The 21486-nt window shown below is 33.3% G+C and overlaps 1 protein-coding gene across 1 annotated transcript in view; it reads left to right on the top strand.

Annotated features, from left to right (window-relative positions):
* The window catches only part of LOC138941603 (tRNA dimethylallyltransferase), an 84622-nt gene that overhangs the window by 14488 nt on the left and 48648 nt on the right, over window positions 1-21486 (top strand). Inside the window, exon 4 of the mRNA XM_070311432.1 lies at window positions 20058-20193. Coding sequence (XP_070167533.1) covers window positions 20058-20193 — 136 coding nt within the window. The remainder of the gene's footprint in view (window positions 1-20057; window positions 20194-21486) is intronic.

The following is a 21486-nucleotide window of genomic DNA, read 5'->3' as shown; positions in this document are numbered from 1 at the left end:
CGATTTTAATTTATTTTTTTGTAATAAATTGCCAAGAAAGGACTTTATTTTCGACAAATAATTGCCTAGTTCCCATAAATATCGACGAATATTTCTTGTCAATTATAATCGCTCGCATGTTAGGCTGCATCGCGTAATTTGTCCCGTTTGATGGGAATATAACAGTGATGTTTTATTCGGGTGATTGAGTATCAGTATTTTTCTCTTTAGAAAGAAGGAAGAAAGATAAAAATATATATCGATATATATTTTTATGTAAATCCGCCCAAAATTGTGGTAATCCATTTTTTAACGCAAAAAAATTGATTCAATAGAAGTAAACACACGTAGAAATGTCAGTTTATATTATTCGAGTTTCTTAAGTCATTAAAATAAGACTGATAATTTTTACTTTTATGAGTCAATTGAAAAATATGAGATATTGAAATTGCACAGGAAAAATATATTTTCAAGAAAAATGTTCTGTTATTATTTCATTAGACGTGCATAATACTTTTTTACTCTCTGAAGAGAATAAACAGGAATTTCTAATCAGATACTGTAATAATAATAATAGTAATATTATGAAATCTTTCTCGAGACAACAACCATAATGCCTCGGGCGCGATAAAATATGGCTAGACTTATTTGGAATAATCCATACTGCTATAAAATACCAATGTCTATTTCATCAATAATGATAGCTTTAGGGATCCTACATCGTGAGTTCCTTCAATATTAAAACTATATTACAACAATATTATATTACATAATATATTACAACAATATTACAATTTGCATCTTATTATCAACGATGTGGAGAAGCTTTTTTATCGTTAAGTCTAAACTTTCTTGATTTTAAAAATTTGGAAAAAGAATTTGCATGAAGGTGAATGATCATCGTTCGAACATTATCCGTAGCGTTAGACGAAAACAATGTTAACGGACATGTTAAACAATATTAATTAATTCTTGGTTCAATTTTATGTCTATTGTTTTATAGCTGGATATGTTTTATATGGAAAAAAATGGGGATTATTTTTTAAGAATTTTCAATCAAAACTGTTTGAGAAATTTAGTTTCCCCCCCCCCCCCCCAAGAATCTTTAAGTTTTAAAGTAATATGTTTAGTTACATTTTGTAAATATTCTTACCGTTATACAGGGTTGCCCCGAACGTTCCAGTCAGAAATATGATATTTGAAATCTTATAGGAAATTTAATTCTGAACAAAAATTTCCTATAAACAAAAAATGCTTCCTTAAGAAGTTATCGCTCAAAAACCTCTGATGCAAAGGAAAAGCAAAAGGTGAAAAGAAAATCAAATAAAAAGAAAATGAAAGTTAATAAATTTCTTGAAAAAAAAACGATAAAAATAAAAAATAAAAATCTTTTTCTTTTATGAAAATAAAATAAATTTTTTTAAACTAAAATAGCACGCAATAGTAGGAAATGAATAAAGACGTGAAACAACTGACTGTTTTCAAAATGTCCCCCCCTAGCTCCAATACACTTTCGAGTAATGACCGATCTAGTTACTTTACAGATTTCTTCCTGATTCAATTTTAATTGATCTAAGAATAAGTAACAAAAGCACTTTTTCTATGTTTGAAACTGTTTATATCAAAATCTATGGCACGTACAACAATCATTTTCATCTCATTTGAAAGATAATTTAATTTTCTACAACTTTTGTATCGGTACTTTTTGTTAAAAGACGTATATTTTCCATGATATTTGGAAAAATGTGTAAAATAATCACGATTTCCGAAGTTTTTGAGCGATAACTTCTTAAGAAAGCATTTTTCGACCCATGTTTATAGGAAACTTTTTGTTCAGAATTAAATTTCCAATAAGATCTCAAAGTCTGACTACAACGTTCGGGATCACTCTGTATATTAAGTAGTATTTTTATTACCGATTTAAGTTGTACTGCTAAGACAAGTAGTTATGTATTGGACTAAGAAATATGAATGTAGGATAAAGAAGGATCAAAAATATTTTTCGAGAGACATGCTGATGTTTTCGTTCTACGATGTTTTAATAAGAACGGCGCGATTTCCAAGAGATTACCTTGAGACGGTTAATAATACATTGATAATTGATTCGTGTAATATTACTCCCGCGTGATATCATTCAGATCAAACGAAAATAATGTAAAGTTTCTCCAAAACGGCTCATCGATTAATCTCTCGAATCTTTTTTAATTACGAATTTTTATCGAGAGCGAGTTAAGCGAGAGACTCGAAGATCCTTAGATATTTTTAAAGGTTTGTCAGATATTTTCATTAGGCGAAAATGAGCGAAATGACACATTCAGAAATGACACATGGGTATTCCATTTTTCATACACGATATCATTAAATATTAAATCACCTTATATGAAGAATATTTACGTGCGTGCGCGATATTTTTGCAACTTCGTAAAAGCGGTAATATTGAAGAGCGGCATAAATACTTGAACGATTATAACGCGTAAAGATAAGAAAGCGTAGTCTTGATTTCGTTTTCTCAAGAATTATACATGCGTATGTATTGTACTTTGCCTGTGCTTATATAGATAAGCAAAATTGATAAATTATTAAATCGCCCACCATAGAGGGATATTTATTCGATTTCATTAAAGGAGAAAATATTGCCATGTTGTAAGCTATTCGAGTGGTCGTAACAAGACACCGGGAAAATGTTAGCAAATGTGGGTGGTACAACGAGCGACACGTGCGTACACGTGTGACGCACAACTAACGGACTACTTAAAGTGCCTGTTCCTGTAAGAAATCGTGGGGGCCTCTCGGTGCTGCACCGTTACGTAATGTTCCAGTAGGGCGTGTTCTCACTGATAAATTCCATAACGATCCGGGTATGTGATAATTACGATTCGTGATCGAAAGATCAAAGACAGGGAATGACTCGTCGATCAAGCTCAAGCGGTGGAGAGAAAAAAAAAAAAATGAAATCGAGCGGACAAAGTTGCTCTCCGCGTTACGGAGATTAATTCGAGAAACGCGGTTGAATCGATAATTTCGCATCGACTTTTTAATGAAAGCGCAACGTTCGTATATGTGCTGATATTAAAGTGAGTTTTCAACATAAGAAAGTACGCGCAGTCTTGTAATAAAATTTCTGGATGGTCCAGAAAATATTTAAAGAAATAAAATTGATTAAATTTTAAGCTTTATTATCCCAAATTTTTACTTTCTACAATCGGACAGCATGGAAAATAGCGGATATTTTTCCTTTTCTATCTCGTTGCTCTTTTGTGATTACTTCGTATTAATTTTTATATTAATTTGTAATTTCATTCACATCGATGTTCTGTTTTACATAATTTAACACACGCTGTGCATTGTAACTTACTATTTGTGATTTTTGTAAAAGTTTTATGAACTTAACTTAGAAAAAAATTCATCTGTCTTTTTCTGCTCTTATACAGCGGTTTATCAAGAGCGTTTGCATTGAACTTTGATATTACATATTTATTTTTTTTTTCTATTTCAGAAATATATTTTTCATAATCTTGGTACGAATTGTTGTCAAACAATTAATTTCTTTTAAATTGAATTTTCCTACTAAATCAAAAAAAAATTAATTTTTTTTTAATATTTTATATTAAAATTCAACGTGTTATAGAACTTTTACCTCGAATGTATAGCACATAATCAATATAAATGCCATATATTGAACAATTTCTGATTGGAGAATTTGTGTAATTCAGCGAATATTTTAGCGACTTATATATTTAATGGGATTATAATAATAAAATATAAATATGATATATATCTCAAAATGTTATAAAGAAAATATGGAAATTATTTTATGCAGCTCTTAAATACTTCAAATTTCATTTATTTAAATTTCTGATCACAATCTGAGTATGATTATCGATTTTATAAATATTAAGTAAGATATTTGGGAGTAATAGCGGCGAGAGGGCCTTCTGTTATAAATTCAACATTACACGTATGTTCATTATAAATTGCATTAGCATAAATTATCAAATGAGAATTTTTGATAGCCATTTATAATTAGTGTACAGAAGTATGGATAACAATTTTGCACTCTGCGGTTGACCCACAGAGCTGGAATTTCAAGTAACTTCAGTGAAATAATTCCAATAATTCCAATTGGCTAATATTCCGCATTCTGTTTCTGGTTCATTGAAATTCATTGCGAGCCTTCGCTTGTATTAGTGAGGCAATAATAACGTAATTATATTGCGATTAGCACATGCTATTTTTGGTTCAAATGGCTTATAGGAGGATGAAGTTAAAATGACAGCATGCGCTGATTAACATCTTGAGGAATTTTGTTTTAAATTAGTAGACTGCCAGACTTTAAATATTCATGCTGACGTATGGAACCTAAAGTACGTTTCGTTGCCTATTACAAATCTTTTAAATTTATCGTGCAAATGTTTAGCAGATTTTTAGCTGATTAATGTACATATAAATCGCAAAAAATAGCAATAGAAATAAAAAAATATTATTTTATAGAGAAATATAAATTTCACGTTAAAGACTGTATGTGCGTATTCTTGTGAAATATTATTACATAGCGACTAATATCATTTTACTACGAAAGTATTCCCGAGGAAATATATGACATTCATGCCTATATTAATCATGCTTATCCCTTTATATGACGGTATTCAATTCACATGCCACTCAGCGCAATTTATAAAACAGCCGAGCATATTTGCTTGTTGAATTGGTTTGACAAATAATACGTTATTAGAGGAAATTTATCCATATACGTCCGTGTTACATGTTTCGTTTAATCTTGCGGTCAAATGACAAATCTGCATATCTTTATTTAATAGGTAATTTTTATAATTTGTCTTTTTTCTGTCAAATTATTTGGTATTGTACAAATTGTCATTTCGACGATGAATTATTTACACACACATACACATACAAGCTTATATCTATAAAAATATTTCAAAAATTTTCCCAATATTTATTTTCTCTCTTTTCGTAAATAATTAAATTTGCTTTAGGAATGTCTACTATAATTTATACGACGCTAATATGAATTAACGCGGTATGAGATTGTCAAATTTACATTACTTTCGAAGACGATAATCATATTTTCACATAAAAATGATCGGCAACGAACGATAATTCATAATAATTGACGAAATTTTATCGATCGACACTTTGTGCGTCTTCATATTTTTACATCATCTCCCGTTACATTATATACTTTATCTTTATTACGTGTACCTTTATTCTTAACCATTAGAGGATAATGAGCTTATTGCCGAACGACTCGATCGATTCAATCGCCGCGTACGCGATAATGCATCATACAGGTTTATTAGATGTATTTTTTTCATCTAATACCCGCATTCATAGTCCTTCCTTATTTTAAGGACGGAGGAAGCCTCCATGAAGGATTCCTTGAATCTGCAAGGCCACCTTGTTTCATAGATGGACCTCGAGTCTCCCTTTCAGAAGGAAGGAATATTTTAGGGATTTTTAGTGACCGACTGGAGGCAGCACCGTTTTATGCTGCCTGCAACTAATTTCATATAATACATATGAAAACTTTTTCGTATCTTCAAAAAATTCCACGGGATTTTCCCAATCGCGAATGTATCTTTTCGGAATCCGCCACAGAATCCGATTCTCTGGATTTTCGTCTTCAAATCCATCAGAATCATTTAAAAATTCATTGTTCATTATCCCTTTTTCCTTTATACACTTTCAGTTTGAGAGCGCGACAACAAATAACCACAAAACCACAGATTGAAATGTAACGAAACTAACTTTTGGAGGTTATATTTGGTTATATTCTGCGTATCGTCTGCTAAAAAGGTCGCATCCATTCCTCAAGGAAGCTCGTGACCTTCCTTGAGATAAGGGAGCCAATAAGATTCCTTGTTCGGTCAAGGAAAGTTTATGAAACGTGGAACGAGGAACAAGGAATCCTTATTCCTCTAGGACGGACTATGAATACGGGTATTAGATACTTATCAAGTCGTAGCTGCCTTATCCTTTTTTTTTCCCTATGGATTTCAGAGAAAACGGAATTTCCAATACGCCTAATCAAATCGTTGCAATATATTATTCTTCTGCATTTTTAACACATTTCTTCAGACTATGAGTGAGTCCTTTTATCTTATGCATTTATGAGTTTAAAATGGAAGATAATAGTGTGGGCGATTGAATAATTACTCGATATTTCTATGGCCATTCTATGTAATTAAATAAATTCGTGACCACTTTTGTGCGTATCATTTTTAATTATAAAAAGATGTTTTATAATTTAATGATCGCTTGTCTTATCTTTTAATTTTTGTATCTCTTTTATATCAAAAGTTTGAGAGCGCGACAACAAATAACCACAAAACCACAAATGTAACGAAACTAACTTTTGGAGGTTATATTTGGTTATATTCTGCGTATCGTCTGCTAAAAAGATTGCATCACTCCTCAAGGAAGCTCGTGACCTTCCTTGAGATAAGGGAGCCAATAAGATTCCTTGTTCGGTCAAGGAAAGTTTATGAAACGTGGAACGAGGAACAAGGAATCCTTATTCCTCAAGGACGGACTGAATACGGGTATTAGTCTGGCTTTTTCGCGCTGATGTTAAAAAACAATTGTGTGTTTCGCTATCGCGCTTCGCACCCGATCATTTTCTACGCTCCGTATCTCGGACCCGTGCCGAGTTTTAACACCGTGTTCGATAACTCTACCTTCGATATTCCCACCATATCCCTTTGCTTCACGCCGCTGTGTAGAAGGATGCTAAACATTTATGTTCACACCAACGATGCCCGGTGTTTTCTAAGTGGACGTAATATATCGACCTACCTCGAGGAAAAAGTGAGAGACCCCAGGATCTCGCCAAGCCCGAGCGGCTAACCCGAACCTGAACGTTTATTAGCGCCGGGACTTAAATATGAACAGGTGGCCTATACCTTGTTTGATTACGACTTGCTGATCGTCGATGATAATAATCGAAAGTAGCTTGTACATTTGGAGCGCGCACGTGTTCACTGATTAAAAAATTCCGTGACGTTTTGGAACTTAATGGCCATGCGATATATAATCCTTCTCAAAATTAAATACTCTGAAAAAGTAAAAATTACGGGTAACAGAGGTACAAAAAAAAAAAAAAAAAAAATTATAATGTCAAAATCAAATTTTCTAGCAAGTGACTGTGTCTTAAAAATTCTTGCGTATTTCAATATAGCAAATAAAATAGATTCTTTTTTAACGACGTGAGAAATATTGTTAAATGACGTTAGACGTTATTTTTTTACAATATCTTTGAGGAATTGAAAATTTTGAGATGATCCTTTTTGTGAAGTAAAATGGTACGAGTGTAAATCGCCTATTTTCTCCATCTCAATCGCGCTAAATTCAATTCTTTCGAAATTTTCCTATTTTCTCATACGACGCGATATTCGCCGCGGCTCGTCGGATTCCCGAATAATCGTGCGCCCTCGACGATGAGAATAGTTCAGGGTATCAGGCATGGGAACGCGCCGACGACGCGAAGCGCCGTTAAACGATGGCACTATTATTGGAGCGCGGGTGGAATTATGTTACGCTCGTCTTTTATTAGATGACGGCGGTCGCGGCAGTCCCCGCCTTTACCGTTCTTCGCGCGCTTCCTATTACTTGAGTTCGTCGAGACTCCTGCGGGATGACTAAGGTCTGCCCGTGCTCTTCCTTTCTGGCGATGCTCCAGAACCACTCTCCGGCAAGAGATAGATTTTACCCACGATTCTCTATCTCTCTTTCCCCTTCTAGTCATGGTACAACTTTGGCCAAGCGAGTACTTCTGTCATTGCCACTTGGAATGAAGTACCTCGACGTTTTTTTTTTGTTTTTTTTTGTTGGGGGGGGAGAGGGGGGTTGGAATGCGCCATAGAAAACGAAATGGGGTTTCGTTTGCCTTGTAAAAGATAAAACGAACCAATTTTAATAAAGATAATTTTGTAGATAACTACTCGTGCCTAGATTTTTAGTTGCGAAAAAGATATTTAACGTGTGGCGTATGATTATATTCTTACACTTTTATATATAAGGTTATCTGCGCTAAGGATATCTGTGATAGTGTATCATTTGATTGCTATTAATTACACACACACACACATAGGATTAGTTTTTCTATCTTTAAGGATTTTTTTTACAATACCTTTTTTCAGATTACTTTATTAACATCAACAAGGTACATAATTTAAACTACTTCTTGTGACATTTTTGTTACAAGAATATTAATATTTATAGCTATGATAGCCAATAGTGTGGGCCGCCTTAGAAAAAAATAGACGCATGCGTAACGGGTCAACGGAAGCTCTGAAATATTAAAAAAAAAAAAAAAAAAAGTATTTTCTTAAAATATGAGACAATAGTTTCAGTTGCACGTATAGATTAAAAAAAAAAAATAATTTGTTACAAATGGATTTTTGAAAAAAAAGTTCCAAAATCGATAAACAGTTGATCTCTGTTTTTTAACGTTACAAAAAAAAAACGAATTACTTAATCGAAAATTCCGTACACTATATTATAAATAATTACGCGTCTGTAATAAAATATTATATTTTTGAATATAGGGGAGGAAAGAGGAAGAAAAATCGAAATGCTGCATTCGTTATATATACAGGGTGTCCCATTTTAAAGGATCCCTTCAAATATCTCAGAAACACTGCGTTAAATCGAAAAATGTTTCAAACAAAAGTTGTGTAGCTTCAAGGGGGCCATAAGATGGTGACAATGATTTGACCTTGGAAAATCATTTGAAGATCATGTGAAGGTCAACTTTAAAATCTTAAATGGAAACCCCCATTTTCTAATGAGTATTCTTGTAGCTGACATCGAGAGCTTTTCAAAACACTATAATAAAGTATTTTTTCATTAAGTACTTTTTGAGTTATTTTATATTTTAATCTGACATATTTGATATAAAAAATAAAATATTTCGTAAAATATTCAGTTTTCGATAATTTTACCGTAATACTTCTATGTACAGAATAATAAGACAAATTAATTAGTGCCAAAAAAAAAAACAAATAATTGTTTAAAAAAATACATTTTAAATAATTTTCTTAAAAACAATTTTTTTTTGTATACTAATTGATTTGTCTCATTTGAAACATTTTTCGATTTAACGCAGTGTTTCTGAGATATTTGAGTGGATCCTTTAAAATGGGACACCCTGTATATATATATATATATATATATATATATTTTTTTTTTTTTTATAGATTTTCATCGCTGCGACGATAATGTCTATATCGTGTAATTATTAATAACTTTGGGGACATTGATTACAATATACAGTAAGATGTTCGAAAATTATGTTTTTCCCTCAAGTTTTAACTGCTGCTAAAATAATTCACGAGCGGAGGATGCTAATTTTCATTGTATGCCATTGTAATTTTCGCAAGGAGCATATCTTCAGGGCATCGATCTTTTAAATCTGTTCTGTCAATAATCACAGATTCACGTGCACGAAATATTTCATCCGTCTTATTTAACAGAAATAATTAATTATACGAGAATTTTACGGGAAAATAAAAATTAAAATTTTCCAATGAACGGATAATATCTCTGACAGCAGTTCACGCTGTCAACAGCTACGTCCCTCTCTCCCCTTCAATTAAAATGTGAAGCCTTAACTTTTTGAAGATATTTTTTTTTTTTGTAAACCTTTTTTTGTCAGCAATGAAAATAAAATATTATATACATATAATAGAAAATTATAAAAATGCACATTCTTGTGATAAGATAACATTAATAAATTCTTGTAGCTGAAAATACAGTTACTTTTTATTAGCGTTGATTAATATTGTCGAACATAATCATATCAAGAACGTAATTTCTCTTCTCGTTATCGACTTGTATAATACGAAAGTTTAAAGGATTACATGACAAGTGGAATAAATGTAATGTTCGCCATAAGCAGCTGATATCAGATCTCCTCAAAGAGGACACGTCCTCTTTCCTGATACTCCCACTCATCCGGTCTTATCACTCGCGTTAAAATTTAGTTATCGAAGCGAGTAGAGAAATCGTACTATTCTAAGTAGTAATGGGAATATTACAATATCTGCCATATATTGTATTGTGGCTCTGGAGTCTATATCCCGTCGCGGCGGTACGATTTACGGCAACGAGTTTAACTCGCTTACGAATGAAAATGCGAGTGGAAAGTGGCCTTTTGCCGCGCGGAACGGCTCGTAAAATTCTAATCTAGTATTATCTCTATGACCGGCTATGGTACGTACATACGTTCTCCTTGCATATTTCGCTTTATGCGCCTCGTTCGCGCAGTGGCGGCGAGCATGACGATGTTGGCGGATCGAGAAATCTAACGCGCAGGGGAAAGTACGACATAACGAATCGCTCGCATTTGCGATATGTGTGTACCTATCGCTAGATTTAACGCGCTGACCCCATTCCGCCGCTGTCCCAAATACAATACAACGTCATGCAAACTACATGTAATGTCGTTCGCGCGCTCGGCGCCCGAACGGAAATCGGAGCGCGCGGGGGCGATCGATTCGAAAGAATCCCCGTCGTGTCAGTGGCACACGTAATGAAGAATAAATGATCGAGCGACAAGCGGACACGCGTGTATGTTGCTCGACGACACGCGAATAATGCCTATCTGGTGGTACGCGGATATTGTTTCGGACACGAATAATAGTTGAATCTATTGTATATGCAGGGTGTCCCCATTTTAAAGGACCCGCTCAAATATCTCAGAAACACTGCGTTAAATCGAAAAATGTTTCAAACAAAAGTTGTGTGGCTTCGAGGGAGCCATAAGATGGTGACAATGATTTGACCTTGGAGAATTATTTGAAGGTCATGTGAAGGTCAACTTTAAAATCTTAAACGGAAACCTCATTTTTTATTTAGTATTCTTGTAGCTGACATCGAGAGCTTTCCAAAACATTATAATAAAGTATTTTTTCATTAAGTACTCTTTTTGAGTTATTTTATATTTTAATCTGACATATTTTGATATAAAAAATAAAATATTTCGTAAAATATTCAGTTTTCGATCATTTTACCGTAATACTTCTATGTACAGAATAATAAGACAAATTAATTAGTGCCAAAAAAAACAAATAATTGTTTAAAAAAATATTACATTGTAAATAATTTTCTTAAAAACAATTTTTTTTTTATACTAATTGATTTGTCTCATTATTCTGTACATAGAAGTATTACGGTAAGATTATCAAAAACTAAATATTTTACGAGATATTTAATTTTTTATATCAAAATATGTCAGATTAAAATATAAAATAACTCAAAAAGTATTTAATAAAAAAATACTTTATTATAGCGTTTTGGAAAGCTCTCGATGTCAGCTACAATAATACTAAATAAAAAATGGAGGTTTCCATTTAAGATTTTAAAGTTGACCTTCACATGACCTTCAAATGATTTTCCAAGGTCAAATCATTGTCACCATCTTATGGCCCCCTTGAAGCCACACAACTTTTGTTTGAAACATTTTTCGATTTAACGCAGTGTTTCTGAGATATTTGAGCGGGTCCTTTAAAATGGGACACCCTGTATATCCTCGATAGATAGCGATAGCTCTGGAATTGGATCAATCGTTTTCGTTCCATCTCTCATGTATTGAACAATAAATTTTGCGAATAACTCGAATATGTCAAAACCGCCATAGCTAATCTATATTTATAATATTAATAATTTAAACTTAATATTAATTGTATTATGTATATTATTATTATTATTATTATTATTATTATTATTATATATTATTATTATTATTATTATTATTATTATTATATACTTAATATCAATAATTTAAACAATATTTTTTGTATAAGTAGAATATAAATTATGAGTTCTTTTTTTTATTTTTAGATAATGAAATTATATGTTTATACTGTTTGTTTGAAAAAAAGTACATTTGTTATATCTATTATAATAAATTAAGTATTTTAATGAATTTATTATAGTTAAAGGAATATTTTGGCACCATACAGAAATATGTCGATATGAAAATTAATTTTACTAATTCCGTATATCAATTGAAATTGTTGCTAAAAATATAAAGTACATAATTCTCTTTGTGGAATCTAAGATCGATTCCTGGGAGAAAGTCGTCTATTCCATTCGCCATCCGTCGTCTTTTCCAATTCCAGTCGATTTACGCGCTGCTAAGAATTGCGCAATCGATACCGGACGATTTGCGGCTCTGATGGAGAAAAACGGGAGACTCATAAGAAATGGCGAATCGAAGCCGCGACGCTGATCGGAATCGGATCGCAGATACTCTTTTCTCTGCGGCGTCTTTTTATCAAAATGACTTTTCGACTGTACGACAAATTTAGCCCGGAGTCTTGTTTCAAATTTAACGCGATAGTATATTCTGAATGATATTTTTAATGTACAATTTTTATAAGAAATCTGGACCAGCGCGATACGGGGTGGACCTTGATGATAACGTCACGGACGTGTCGCGATATCAGTATCTGCGTCCCGTTTCGTGATGCGAACCGACTTAATTAAAGTGGAGATTACTTAATGAGGGCATCGTCAAATATATCTATCTTTATCCGAGCAGTTCTCCGTTGATCTTCTCATCAGGTAGATTAGATCTGAATTTGCCTTGATAATTTGGCCGATGAACCTACTGAAGCTCTCGCGTTCCTCCTCAACGTCATCATACGAAATTTTCTATTTGACAAAGATATCTTTGAAGAACCATAGAGGTGTTCCCCGCACGACCGACAAAACGATTTTCAGGATTCGTTCTGCAGCTTATCACTTCAGCGATTTTTCGGAGTAATTAAATCGAAAAATACAGCATTATACAATAATTGCAGGAGATTCAAAATGTGTAGATATCGAGAAGAGCTGATACTATATAATAATTATACAATTGCTTAGGACATACATATAATGACATATACAAATAACATATATTAATTCGAATAATTTTTCAAACATGACAATATCAGAAAAAAGTAATAAATTATTCATGAAATTTATTATCTCTTCTTATATCATAAACGCTCCTAAACACATTCTTTAATTTTAAAATATAATTTTGAATCGAAATTTTTATTTAACAATGTTCTCGTGAATATTTTATTCGCCCAAATCTTAATAGAGAAAGCATATTTTAAGATGTAAAATATTTAAATAATCCATGTCGTGTCAGTTATAATTAAAATGACTTTCATGCGTGAAAGAATATATGAATATCAATTGTTTTCTTGCTCTTCAATTACTTGCTTGTCAATTATTCCATATTACGATATTATAAGTACGATAATTCTATTATATATTGTATATGATATTCGTACTGATATTCATATATTACATTGTTATATATTATTTTGCGATATCAAACAATTAATCTTGAAAAATACGAAATGAGCGATTATATTCGGTTTGAATTTTATTATGCAAGGAAAGAGTGTTCCAAATCGCCGTTATTTATTGCGAATTACATCCGTTGCATAGCACATACAATTTATGATTCATCGATCTCTGATGATACGAAAAGTCATCGTTGTTCCGTATCGTAATGCTGATTGTTGATGACAAGAGAATTGCGCGATTTCGAATGAGCCGTGACGATGCTTACCTTACAAATCCATCGGAGGTGACATTCGTCCGCGCTGATAGGTGAATGGGTGGGCTCTGACTAAATAATCGGTGTGACGGCTCGATGAAAGCTTCGTATTAATTATTGTCGAAATACCATGCCGGATGTTTAGGCATTTAGGATCTCGATTGCGAATGGGCGCGAACAAATTCTTCTGCGCAAATTCCGAGAATAGCATTAACACGCATATGCTTCAGACTCGTTTATCTGCCAAAGGCAGTTTTACTCTTTTATTATTGTATACACATGTGCGTGTGTATGTCATTAAAATAATAAAAATTAATAATTAATTATACAATAATGTCTATATAAAATTAATAATCTTTTATCTATAAAATTTATAATTAGCAAAAAGTAGATTTATATTTTTATTTTGTATATTTTATTCGACGCTTCCACAAATATAATGTTATTTCTTGCAACAAACGATGTATGTATTCTATACATTTTGCAATATTTTTTAGGAGGTTATTAACAAGAGAGAGATATGTGTGTCATTAAATTTATTTTACTTACGGAAATCTTTTTTCATATATTGTTTATTGATATATAAACATATATATCTTACATAATAAGCTTTTATAATATTAACTACACATAATTCTATCATCCTATTTATAGTTTATTTTTTCGCGATAAAAAAAAAATGCATTAGATATCTTTAAATAAATATATCCAAAGCGAAGGTTTCATTCGCACAAATTTATTCCATTTAAAATTGATAAATCTCCATTTTTATACATTGTTTATTGATATATGAACGTATATCTTAATAGGCTTTTATAATATTAACCAGGGTTGGGAAAGTTACTTTATAAAAGTAACTCGTTACCGTTACCGTTATTTTTTCTAAAAAGTAACTCGTTACCGTTACTCGTTACCAATTTTAAAAAGTAACTCGTTACCGTTACAGTTACTAAAAAGTAACGAGTCGTTACAATTTCCGTTACTTTTTTACAATACAAACTAATAAATTATTTTGCATAAGAAAAACTTTTAAAAAATTGTAAGCAAGATTTCATTCAAGGTTTATTACAAAATAAATGATTAAATTTTATCGAAATTCTTTATTAATATTTAATAAAATTTGTTGCTCCATAGTATCATCATTTAAATGCCCTCTTTGTGGTGTTAATACAGAGCCACCGATGCTAAACATTCTTTCTACAGATGCACTGCTTGGTAGAGCTGTATTATATTTAATAAAAAGTTTTTTAAGTTTTGGATAGTCGTTTAACATTTCTATATTACAATTATTTGATTTTAAAAACCGTTGCAATTCTTCTTGTTCAGATTCATTTTGCACCGTTTTTTGCTCAAAAATGAAAAAATCATCGCGATCGTCAGATTTTCCAGCTTTTGAAGAATTTTCAGTTGATCGGATTCCCAATAAATCCTCCAAGTAATTTTCAGCACGTTTTCTTTTTTCTCCGGTTAACCAGTTTAACTTAAATTTTGGATGTAAACATGCTGCTATTATTAATTCTTTTGTTTCAAATATTGTAAGAAATTTAAAATCAAATATAGTAAATTAAGCGATATTGTTTGTTTTATTGAAATTAATATTTTTGAATCAATAGTTTAAAATAAAATAATATTTTTCAATTAAATCCTTATTTAAAATTAAATAACATATGTATTAATCAAATTAATAAGTTACCTTTTATTTAAACCTTGCTGAATAGCTTCAACTAATGAATGGCAATCTATAAGGTTAGATTTATTGAGATTTTCTAATTTTCGTTGCAAGGTACTTAGAACCGGTAGTAAATGAGAGCTCTGCTTTTCCGAAAAGATAAAGCTCTCATTGGATATCGCGCGTCGCGTCATCGCACTGGTCTGCAAGAGCCATAAGTTGATCAATCACATTTAAGCATTTTTACAACATAATAAGAATGCTAATTGGTCGATTTGCTTACGGCTTTACGGTTAAGATAAAAATTTTATCACGCACAATAGCAAGAATAATATCTTAAATAAATCAAAAAATTTGAAAAAAGTAACGATAAAAGTAACTGTTAAATTCGTTACTCGTTACCGAAAAATGTAACGAAGTTACTTTTTCCGTTACAAATAAAATTTGTAACGCCATTACCGTTACAGTTACCGAAAAAAAGTAACTGTAACGGTAACGGCGTTACAAGTAACGCGTTACTTCCCAACCCTGATATTAACTACACATAGTTTATCATCATTCTTTATAATTTATTTTTTCGCGGTAAAAGAGATGCATTAGATATCTCCAAATAAATATATCTGAAACGTAGACTTCATTCGTTATTTAATTCAATTTAAAATTGATATTTTTCCTCCCCGAGTGGAAAATATTTTGAGAGACAGAAACTTCTCTCTCTCTCACATTAGCATTTTAAATATTTCGAAAAAAAAGATGCGAACCTCGTTTCTCCGTTTTCTCATCGATTGCAAATTCCCTCGAGCGATCGGATTTCGCCTACCGGCTTGTGAAAAATGTAACACAAAGTGCCATATTACGCTTGCATAACTTTGCACGACGCGTTGTGTCTCTATTTTGCATTTTCATAATGCTCCGTGAGAGAAGTCAGCGAGAAGTCAATGCGATTCGAAAACGACTATAGCCATTATTCAACGTGCGTGGCTTCTCAACATGTCGCTTTAACGTCGCGTTACGTTGAAATTCTTCAGCAAATCTGCGCGACTTAAGTCGAGTGTCTAAGATACGCAAGCCGTGGAACACTACTAGCGAAGTTTTGCCGGATAAGTTTAAATTGTCTTACAGAGGGAAACTGCGAGAAGATTTTCAACGACATCCCTTTATATAGAGTAAAGTTTCTTAACCGTACACATGTATCTCATGGAAGTTTCTTAACAAACTGCTTACTTATTGGAGAGTTATCTCCTCTCGTAGGACAATATATCTTTCTGCAATGGAGATTGCGCATTGATTTGAAAGTGATTCTCGAATATTCCAACGAATATTTTTACTATCAAGGTTCGCTTTCGAGAATAAATTCTTTAAGAATATCACGTTTAAATAATTATAAAAAAAAAAAACTCTTATACAAAATAATGTTATTTCAATTTATCGTGAAAAATTTTTCTACAAAATAATGTTAGTTTTAATTATCTTAATACAAAAACACTTCAAACAAAAAAACTGTTTTACAAAATAGTTGTTTTAATTTTCTACAAAAATAGTGAGATATATGACAAAAATATTGCGTCAATAATATTAACTCTGTACGCGAGTCGAATGTTTTTCTTTTCTTAATAAAGTTACGTTAAATGTGACTGAACGTAAGATAATTGAAATCAGATCACTACAATTATTTTTTAATGTTAAAATTAAAAGCAATGAATTTTTATAAGTTTCGGATGAGATTATGAAAGATAATTACTTATTTGTAATAATAATGCGCTTAATATTATTATTAATTATTATTATTTATAACGATGACAATATTACTGTACTATTTTTCTATAATACGTCTTGTCGGGTCCGTTGTCTGGTGTCTTACATTAGCTCTATAGCCTAACCTAGGCCAATAAATTTCATCCAATTGCCAGAGATATTCGAGTCGTTTACCTCGTTTACGCCACCGTTTTCTTCACAGACCGCTGCACCGACTTCGTGCGTCTAATTTTCATCTTTTTTTCTTTTTTTGTCTCGCCCCCAACCTTTTCGCCGGACTCGCTTAGAACGCTGACGACCGCGTCACGGAAATAGAAAGTGATGTTCAGACCCGACGTCGTCGACAAGTTCGCCCGAATTGAAGCCAACTTTTAGACCTCTCCCCTTGGACCTATCCATTTTCTCGGTGATGATGACGACGACCTAGTCAGGGAATTAGGCAACTCTCATCGTCGATTCGAGCAGTCGGAATGATCGTAAATTCTGGAGATAACTTCTACTATCACCGACCGAGAGTCGGTGTGTCGACACGTATTTATACACGTTGTCGCACTTGTCAGAAATTTGTCTCATCCGCTATCCGTTCTCATTCAATCACTATCCTTCTTGCTCTTTTCGCAGGTAAATGTTTGAGAATAATCGACGAGTCAATCACGCAGCGTCATCGAGATTTAAATTGTAATAGCGATTCATAATCAGTTCGCATCGAGCATGATACTCTGGTATTTACTGAAACGCGATAACTTCTAAACCTGATTGACGCCAGATACTGTTCTCAATTTGATACTGGATATTTTAAGCGTCGAGATAAGAATCACGATATTATAGCGCCTGTTAAAGCGTGTAATTAGCTAGGACGCAACGACAGCCGCTAATTACGAAGCTGGTACTCTATTACTGGTACGAAGCGTATTATTATTTCCGATGTTTTCGATCGTTCACCGAACAAATCTTTAATAACCCAGTTCACGCTTTCGCGCGAGACGCAACGATCCGATACGATAATTCATGACAGGCTGATCTTTAAATGAAATGTTTCCGTGCGATCATCTATCGCCCGACATAAAATTTTGGAAGTTTGATCTCGAATGAACTTGGGCATATCCGGCCGAAGTATTGGGTTGAGTAAAAAGTCATTGCGTATTTTTGCAACAGATGGCATTAGTTCAGTTTTGGCAGTACTAGAGTCATTCACACATATGTTTGTCATATATCGTTTAACAGCTGACGGTTTAAGCTTCATTCTAAAAAAAAATTGAGCGATTTGGTTGAGTTTTGGAGATTTTACAACAAGTTGAAGATGGAAGACCAAACTGTGCATTTTCGCCATATTTTACTGCTTTACTTCCGTAAAGGGAAGAACGCGCGTCAAGCTTGTGAAAAATTGCGTAAAGTTTACGGTGACGATGCTCTACAAGAACGTCAGTGTCAAAACTGGTTCAAGAAATTCCGCGCTGGTGATTTTGATCTCAAAGATGCTCCTCGGTCAGAAAGGCCCACCGAGGTTAATGACGATAAAATAAAGGCATTGATCGAGTCAAACCCACGTTACACGACACGAGAAATTGCAGAAACATTGAAGATTAGTCAAAAAAGTGTTCACGTCCACCTAAAGAGGCTGGGATAGTAAGCAAGTTCGATATTTGGATTCCTCATGAACTCAAAGAAGTTCATTTGACGGCGCGTATAAACATCTGCGATATGCTCATGAAACGTGAAGAAAACGATCCTTTTTTGAAACGAATGATAACTGGTGATGAGAAGTGGATTGTTTACAACAATGTGGAACGCAAACGGTCTCGGTCCCGACGTGATGATTCGCCTCAAACGACTTCAAAAGCAGAACTTTATCAGAGGAAGGTTGTGCTCTCAGTGTGGTGGGATTGGAAGGGTGTGGTGTTTTTTGATCTCCTACCAAGGAACCGAACAATCAATTCGGATGTGTACTGTCGGCAATTTGACAGTTTGAACGAATCTGTCATCCAGAAACGTCCGGAGCTCGTCAATCGTAAAGGAGTTGTGTTCCATCACGACAACGCGAGACCACACACATCTTTGGCGTCCAGTCAAAAATTATTGGAGCTTGGATGGGATGTGTTGCCCCACCCAGTATACTCGCCTGACCTTGCGCCGTCATACTTCCACTTGTTTCGCTCTCTTCAAAACTCCTTGCGTGGAATAACGTTAAATTCAGATGAGGCGGTAAATTAGCACCTTGTTCAGTTTCTCGCCAATAAAGACAGATCCTTTTACGAACGGGGAATTATGAAGCTCACCGAAAGATGGCAAAACGTCATCGAACAAAACGGAAAATATCTCATTGATTGATCTTTGTTCTTTATATAAATTACTTTGAAAAACATACAAAAAATACGCAATGACTTTTTACTCAACCATATACATCAAGACGCTTTCGCAAAGTGCCTTGCTATGATGATGAAAGTAACGCAAATTTTAAATCGAAAAGTTTTTAATACATACTCGTTTAAAAGCGATTAAATAGACATGCGTTTCTACGGTCGACAAATTTACGAGGCTGCGCGATACCAAGTCGGGTCGCTCGTAAGTACGAACACGTATTGTGTACATATAACACAGGCATTTATTGATATAAAAATAAATGACATGTACATTACATGCGTACATATTAAACTTTATCGCATAATCCATTGATTTATATCTTTATATTCGCCAGTGATATAGCGAATATGTTTTTAATCTAATTACTTAGACAGCGTCTTTTCCCGTTTCGATAAGTTGTCTAAATAATCTAAGATTCGATAAATAAAAATATTGTACATTATTAAAATATTATAGGGATTAATAAATCGACGATATGTACATGTGTATAATTTTTATGAAATAATAATATAAATTACTGATAATATTTTGTTATATCTGGTGTTTATATCATAACTAGTAGGATATGAAAAATTTAACATTTTCCAGAATTTATAAAAAAAATACCTTACATATACAATTGTAATTTCATAGAAAAGATAAATCATGGAACGGGTAGGATTAAAATGGAATGGTTGAAAACGGAATTGACTTGCGGTTGAATTTGTGTTACAGATCTTTAGAAGTTTTCCACCAACACGGAAAAACGCATTCGGAGCTTCTGAAAGCCCAACGCACCGCCGGTGGCTGCGGATTAGGAGGACCCCTCAGATATCCAAATTCCATTATCCTGTGGCTGCGCTGCAATAAGGTACGTTCGTGCACGTGGCCACGTTCTTTTGATACTTATTAGATTAGATTTCATATATGTCGGTGTGAGATCGATATCAGTGTACTCTATTGTCACAGACAGACCCTATGATCTATTACCGAAATAACGACGGAACTACTCTCTGTTTTGAGTTTACCATCGTGTTTCCCAGAACATTACGTTTCACAGTCTCTATCAGTATATTTATTGGTCTTCGATCCTTGAGCGGAACTCTCACGGTAATATGAATGCTTGAGCAAAGTCTATCATTTTGTAAAAGTTTACATGTTGAGGGTTTTGTTTTTCAAAATATATGACGGAAACGTAATCTCGGATAAAATAAATTGTGAATAAATTATTCGACTTCAATCACTGATTTAAGCGGAAAAGACGTTTGCGTTACTGATTATAAATTGCGTTCTGTGTAGTTAAAGTTTATTGTGCTCGATATGTCTTGAGGTTCGTTTTATCGACGCGTTCTAGAAGCATCGTATTATTTAACGGCGCCATGTTCAGTGCGCCGTGATAAATATTCATAAATATCACTTTACGAGTGCGATAGAAAAATTCGAAGGACGAGAATTATCGCCGTTCACGTGAGAACGTGCGTGAGTGTCGCGTAAATGTTGCCTTTTCACGCGTTGATTCTTAAAATTTATATTCAATGTATATATTTTTTTTTTTTTCTTCCTCGATTCATTACCGTGACGACGCTTGCAAGTTTTTCTTCGCATTAATTTACGAGAGCGAGACTAAGGAGAGATTGATATTCGTTCGTTTTCAACTGTAGATCTTAACTGAGAAGAAATATTTCTATCGCGCTGTTCGTTTTCGTTGATAAATTATAAAGTTTATCGCTTTCGAATACTGCTCCGTCTGCTTTATCGTCGCTTACGATACGTCGAGATAATCGATAATGTCACTTTCAATGCAGATATACTTGGTTTGGCTTACCGTTCTTCAAAGAAATCACTGTCCAAGGATTCTCGCGGCCAATATCACACGAGAACATTATCTCGCCAAGCTAGTCTAACTTATTCTAACTATTTGAACGCGATATTATAGGATAACGGTGTTATCAGAAAGTAACACCGTTTCATAACGAATGTATGTATTAAATCACGTGTGCTTTGAAGGACGTATTTCGAGAGGCCATAAATTATAGGCCAATTACAAGGTGGTGGCATTGATTGCATATCTTGCAAATTTATCGGATTTAATATGTAATCACGTGTTATATAGACGGGTTCCAGACAAAAACGGATAGAAACTTATATTCTAGACGGCGCGTTA

The sequence above is a fragment of the Polyergus mexicanus genome, unplaced genomic scaffold (genome assembly GCF_030449975.1).
Source record: "Polyergus mexicanus isolate NDT 795.1 unplaced genomic scaffold, iyPolMexi1.0 SCAF_19, whole genome shotgun sequence".
Taxonomy (NCBI): Eukaryota; Metazoa; Arthropoda; class Insecta; order Hymenoptera; family Formicidae; genus Polyergus; species Polyergus mexicanus.
The sequence above is the reverse complement of the archived record's forward strand: the minus strand, read 5'-3'. Positions and strand labels throughout refer to the sequence as shown.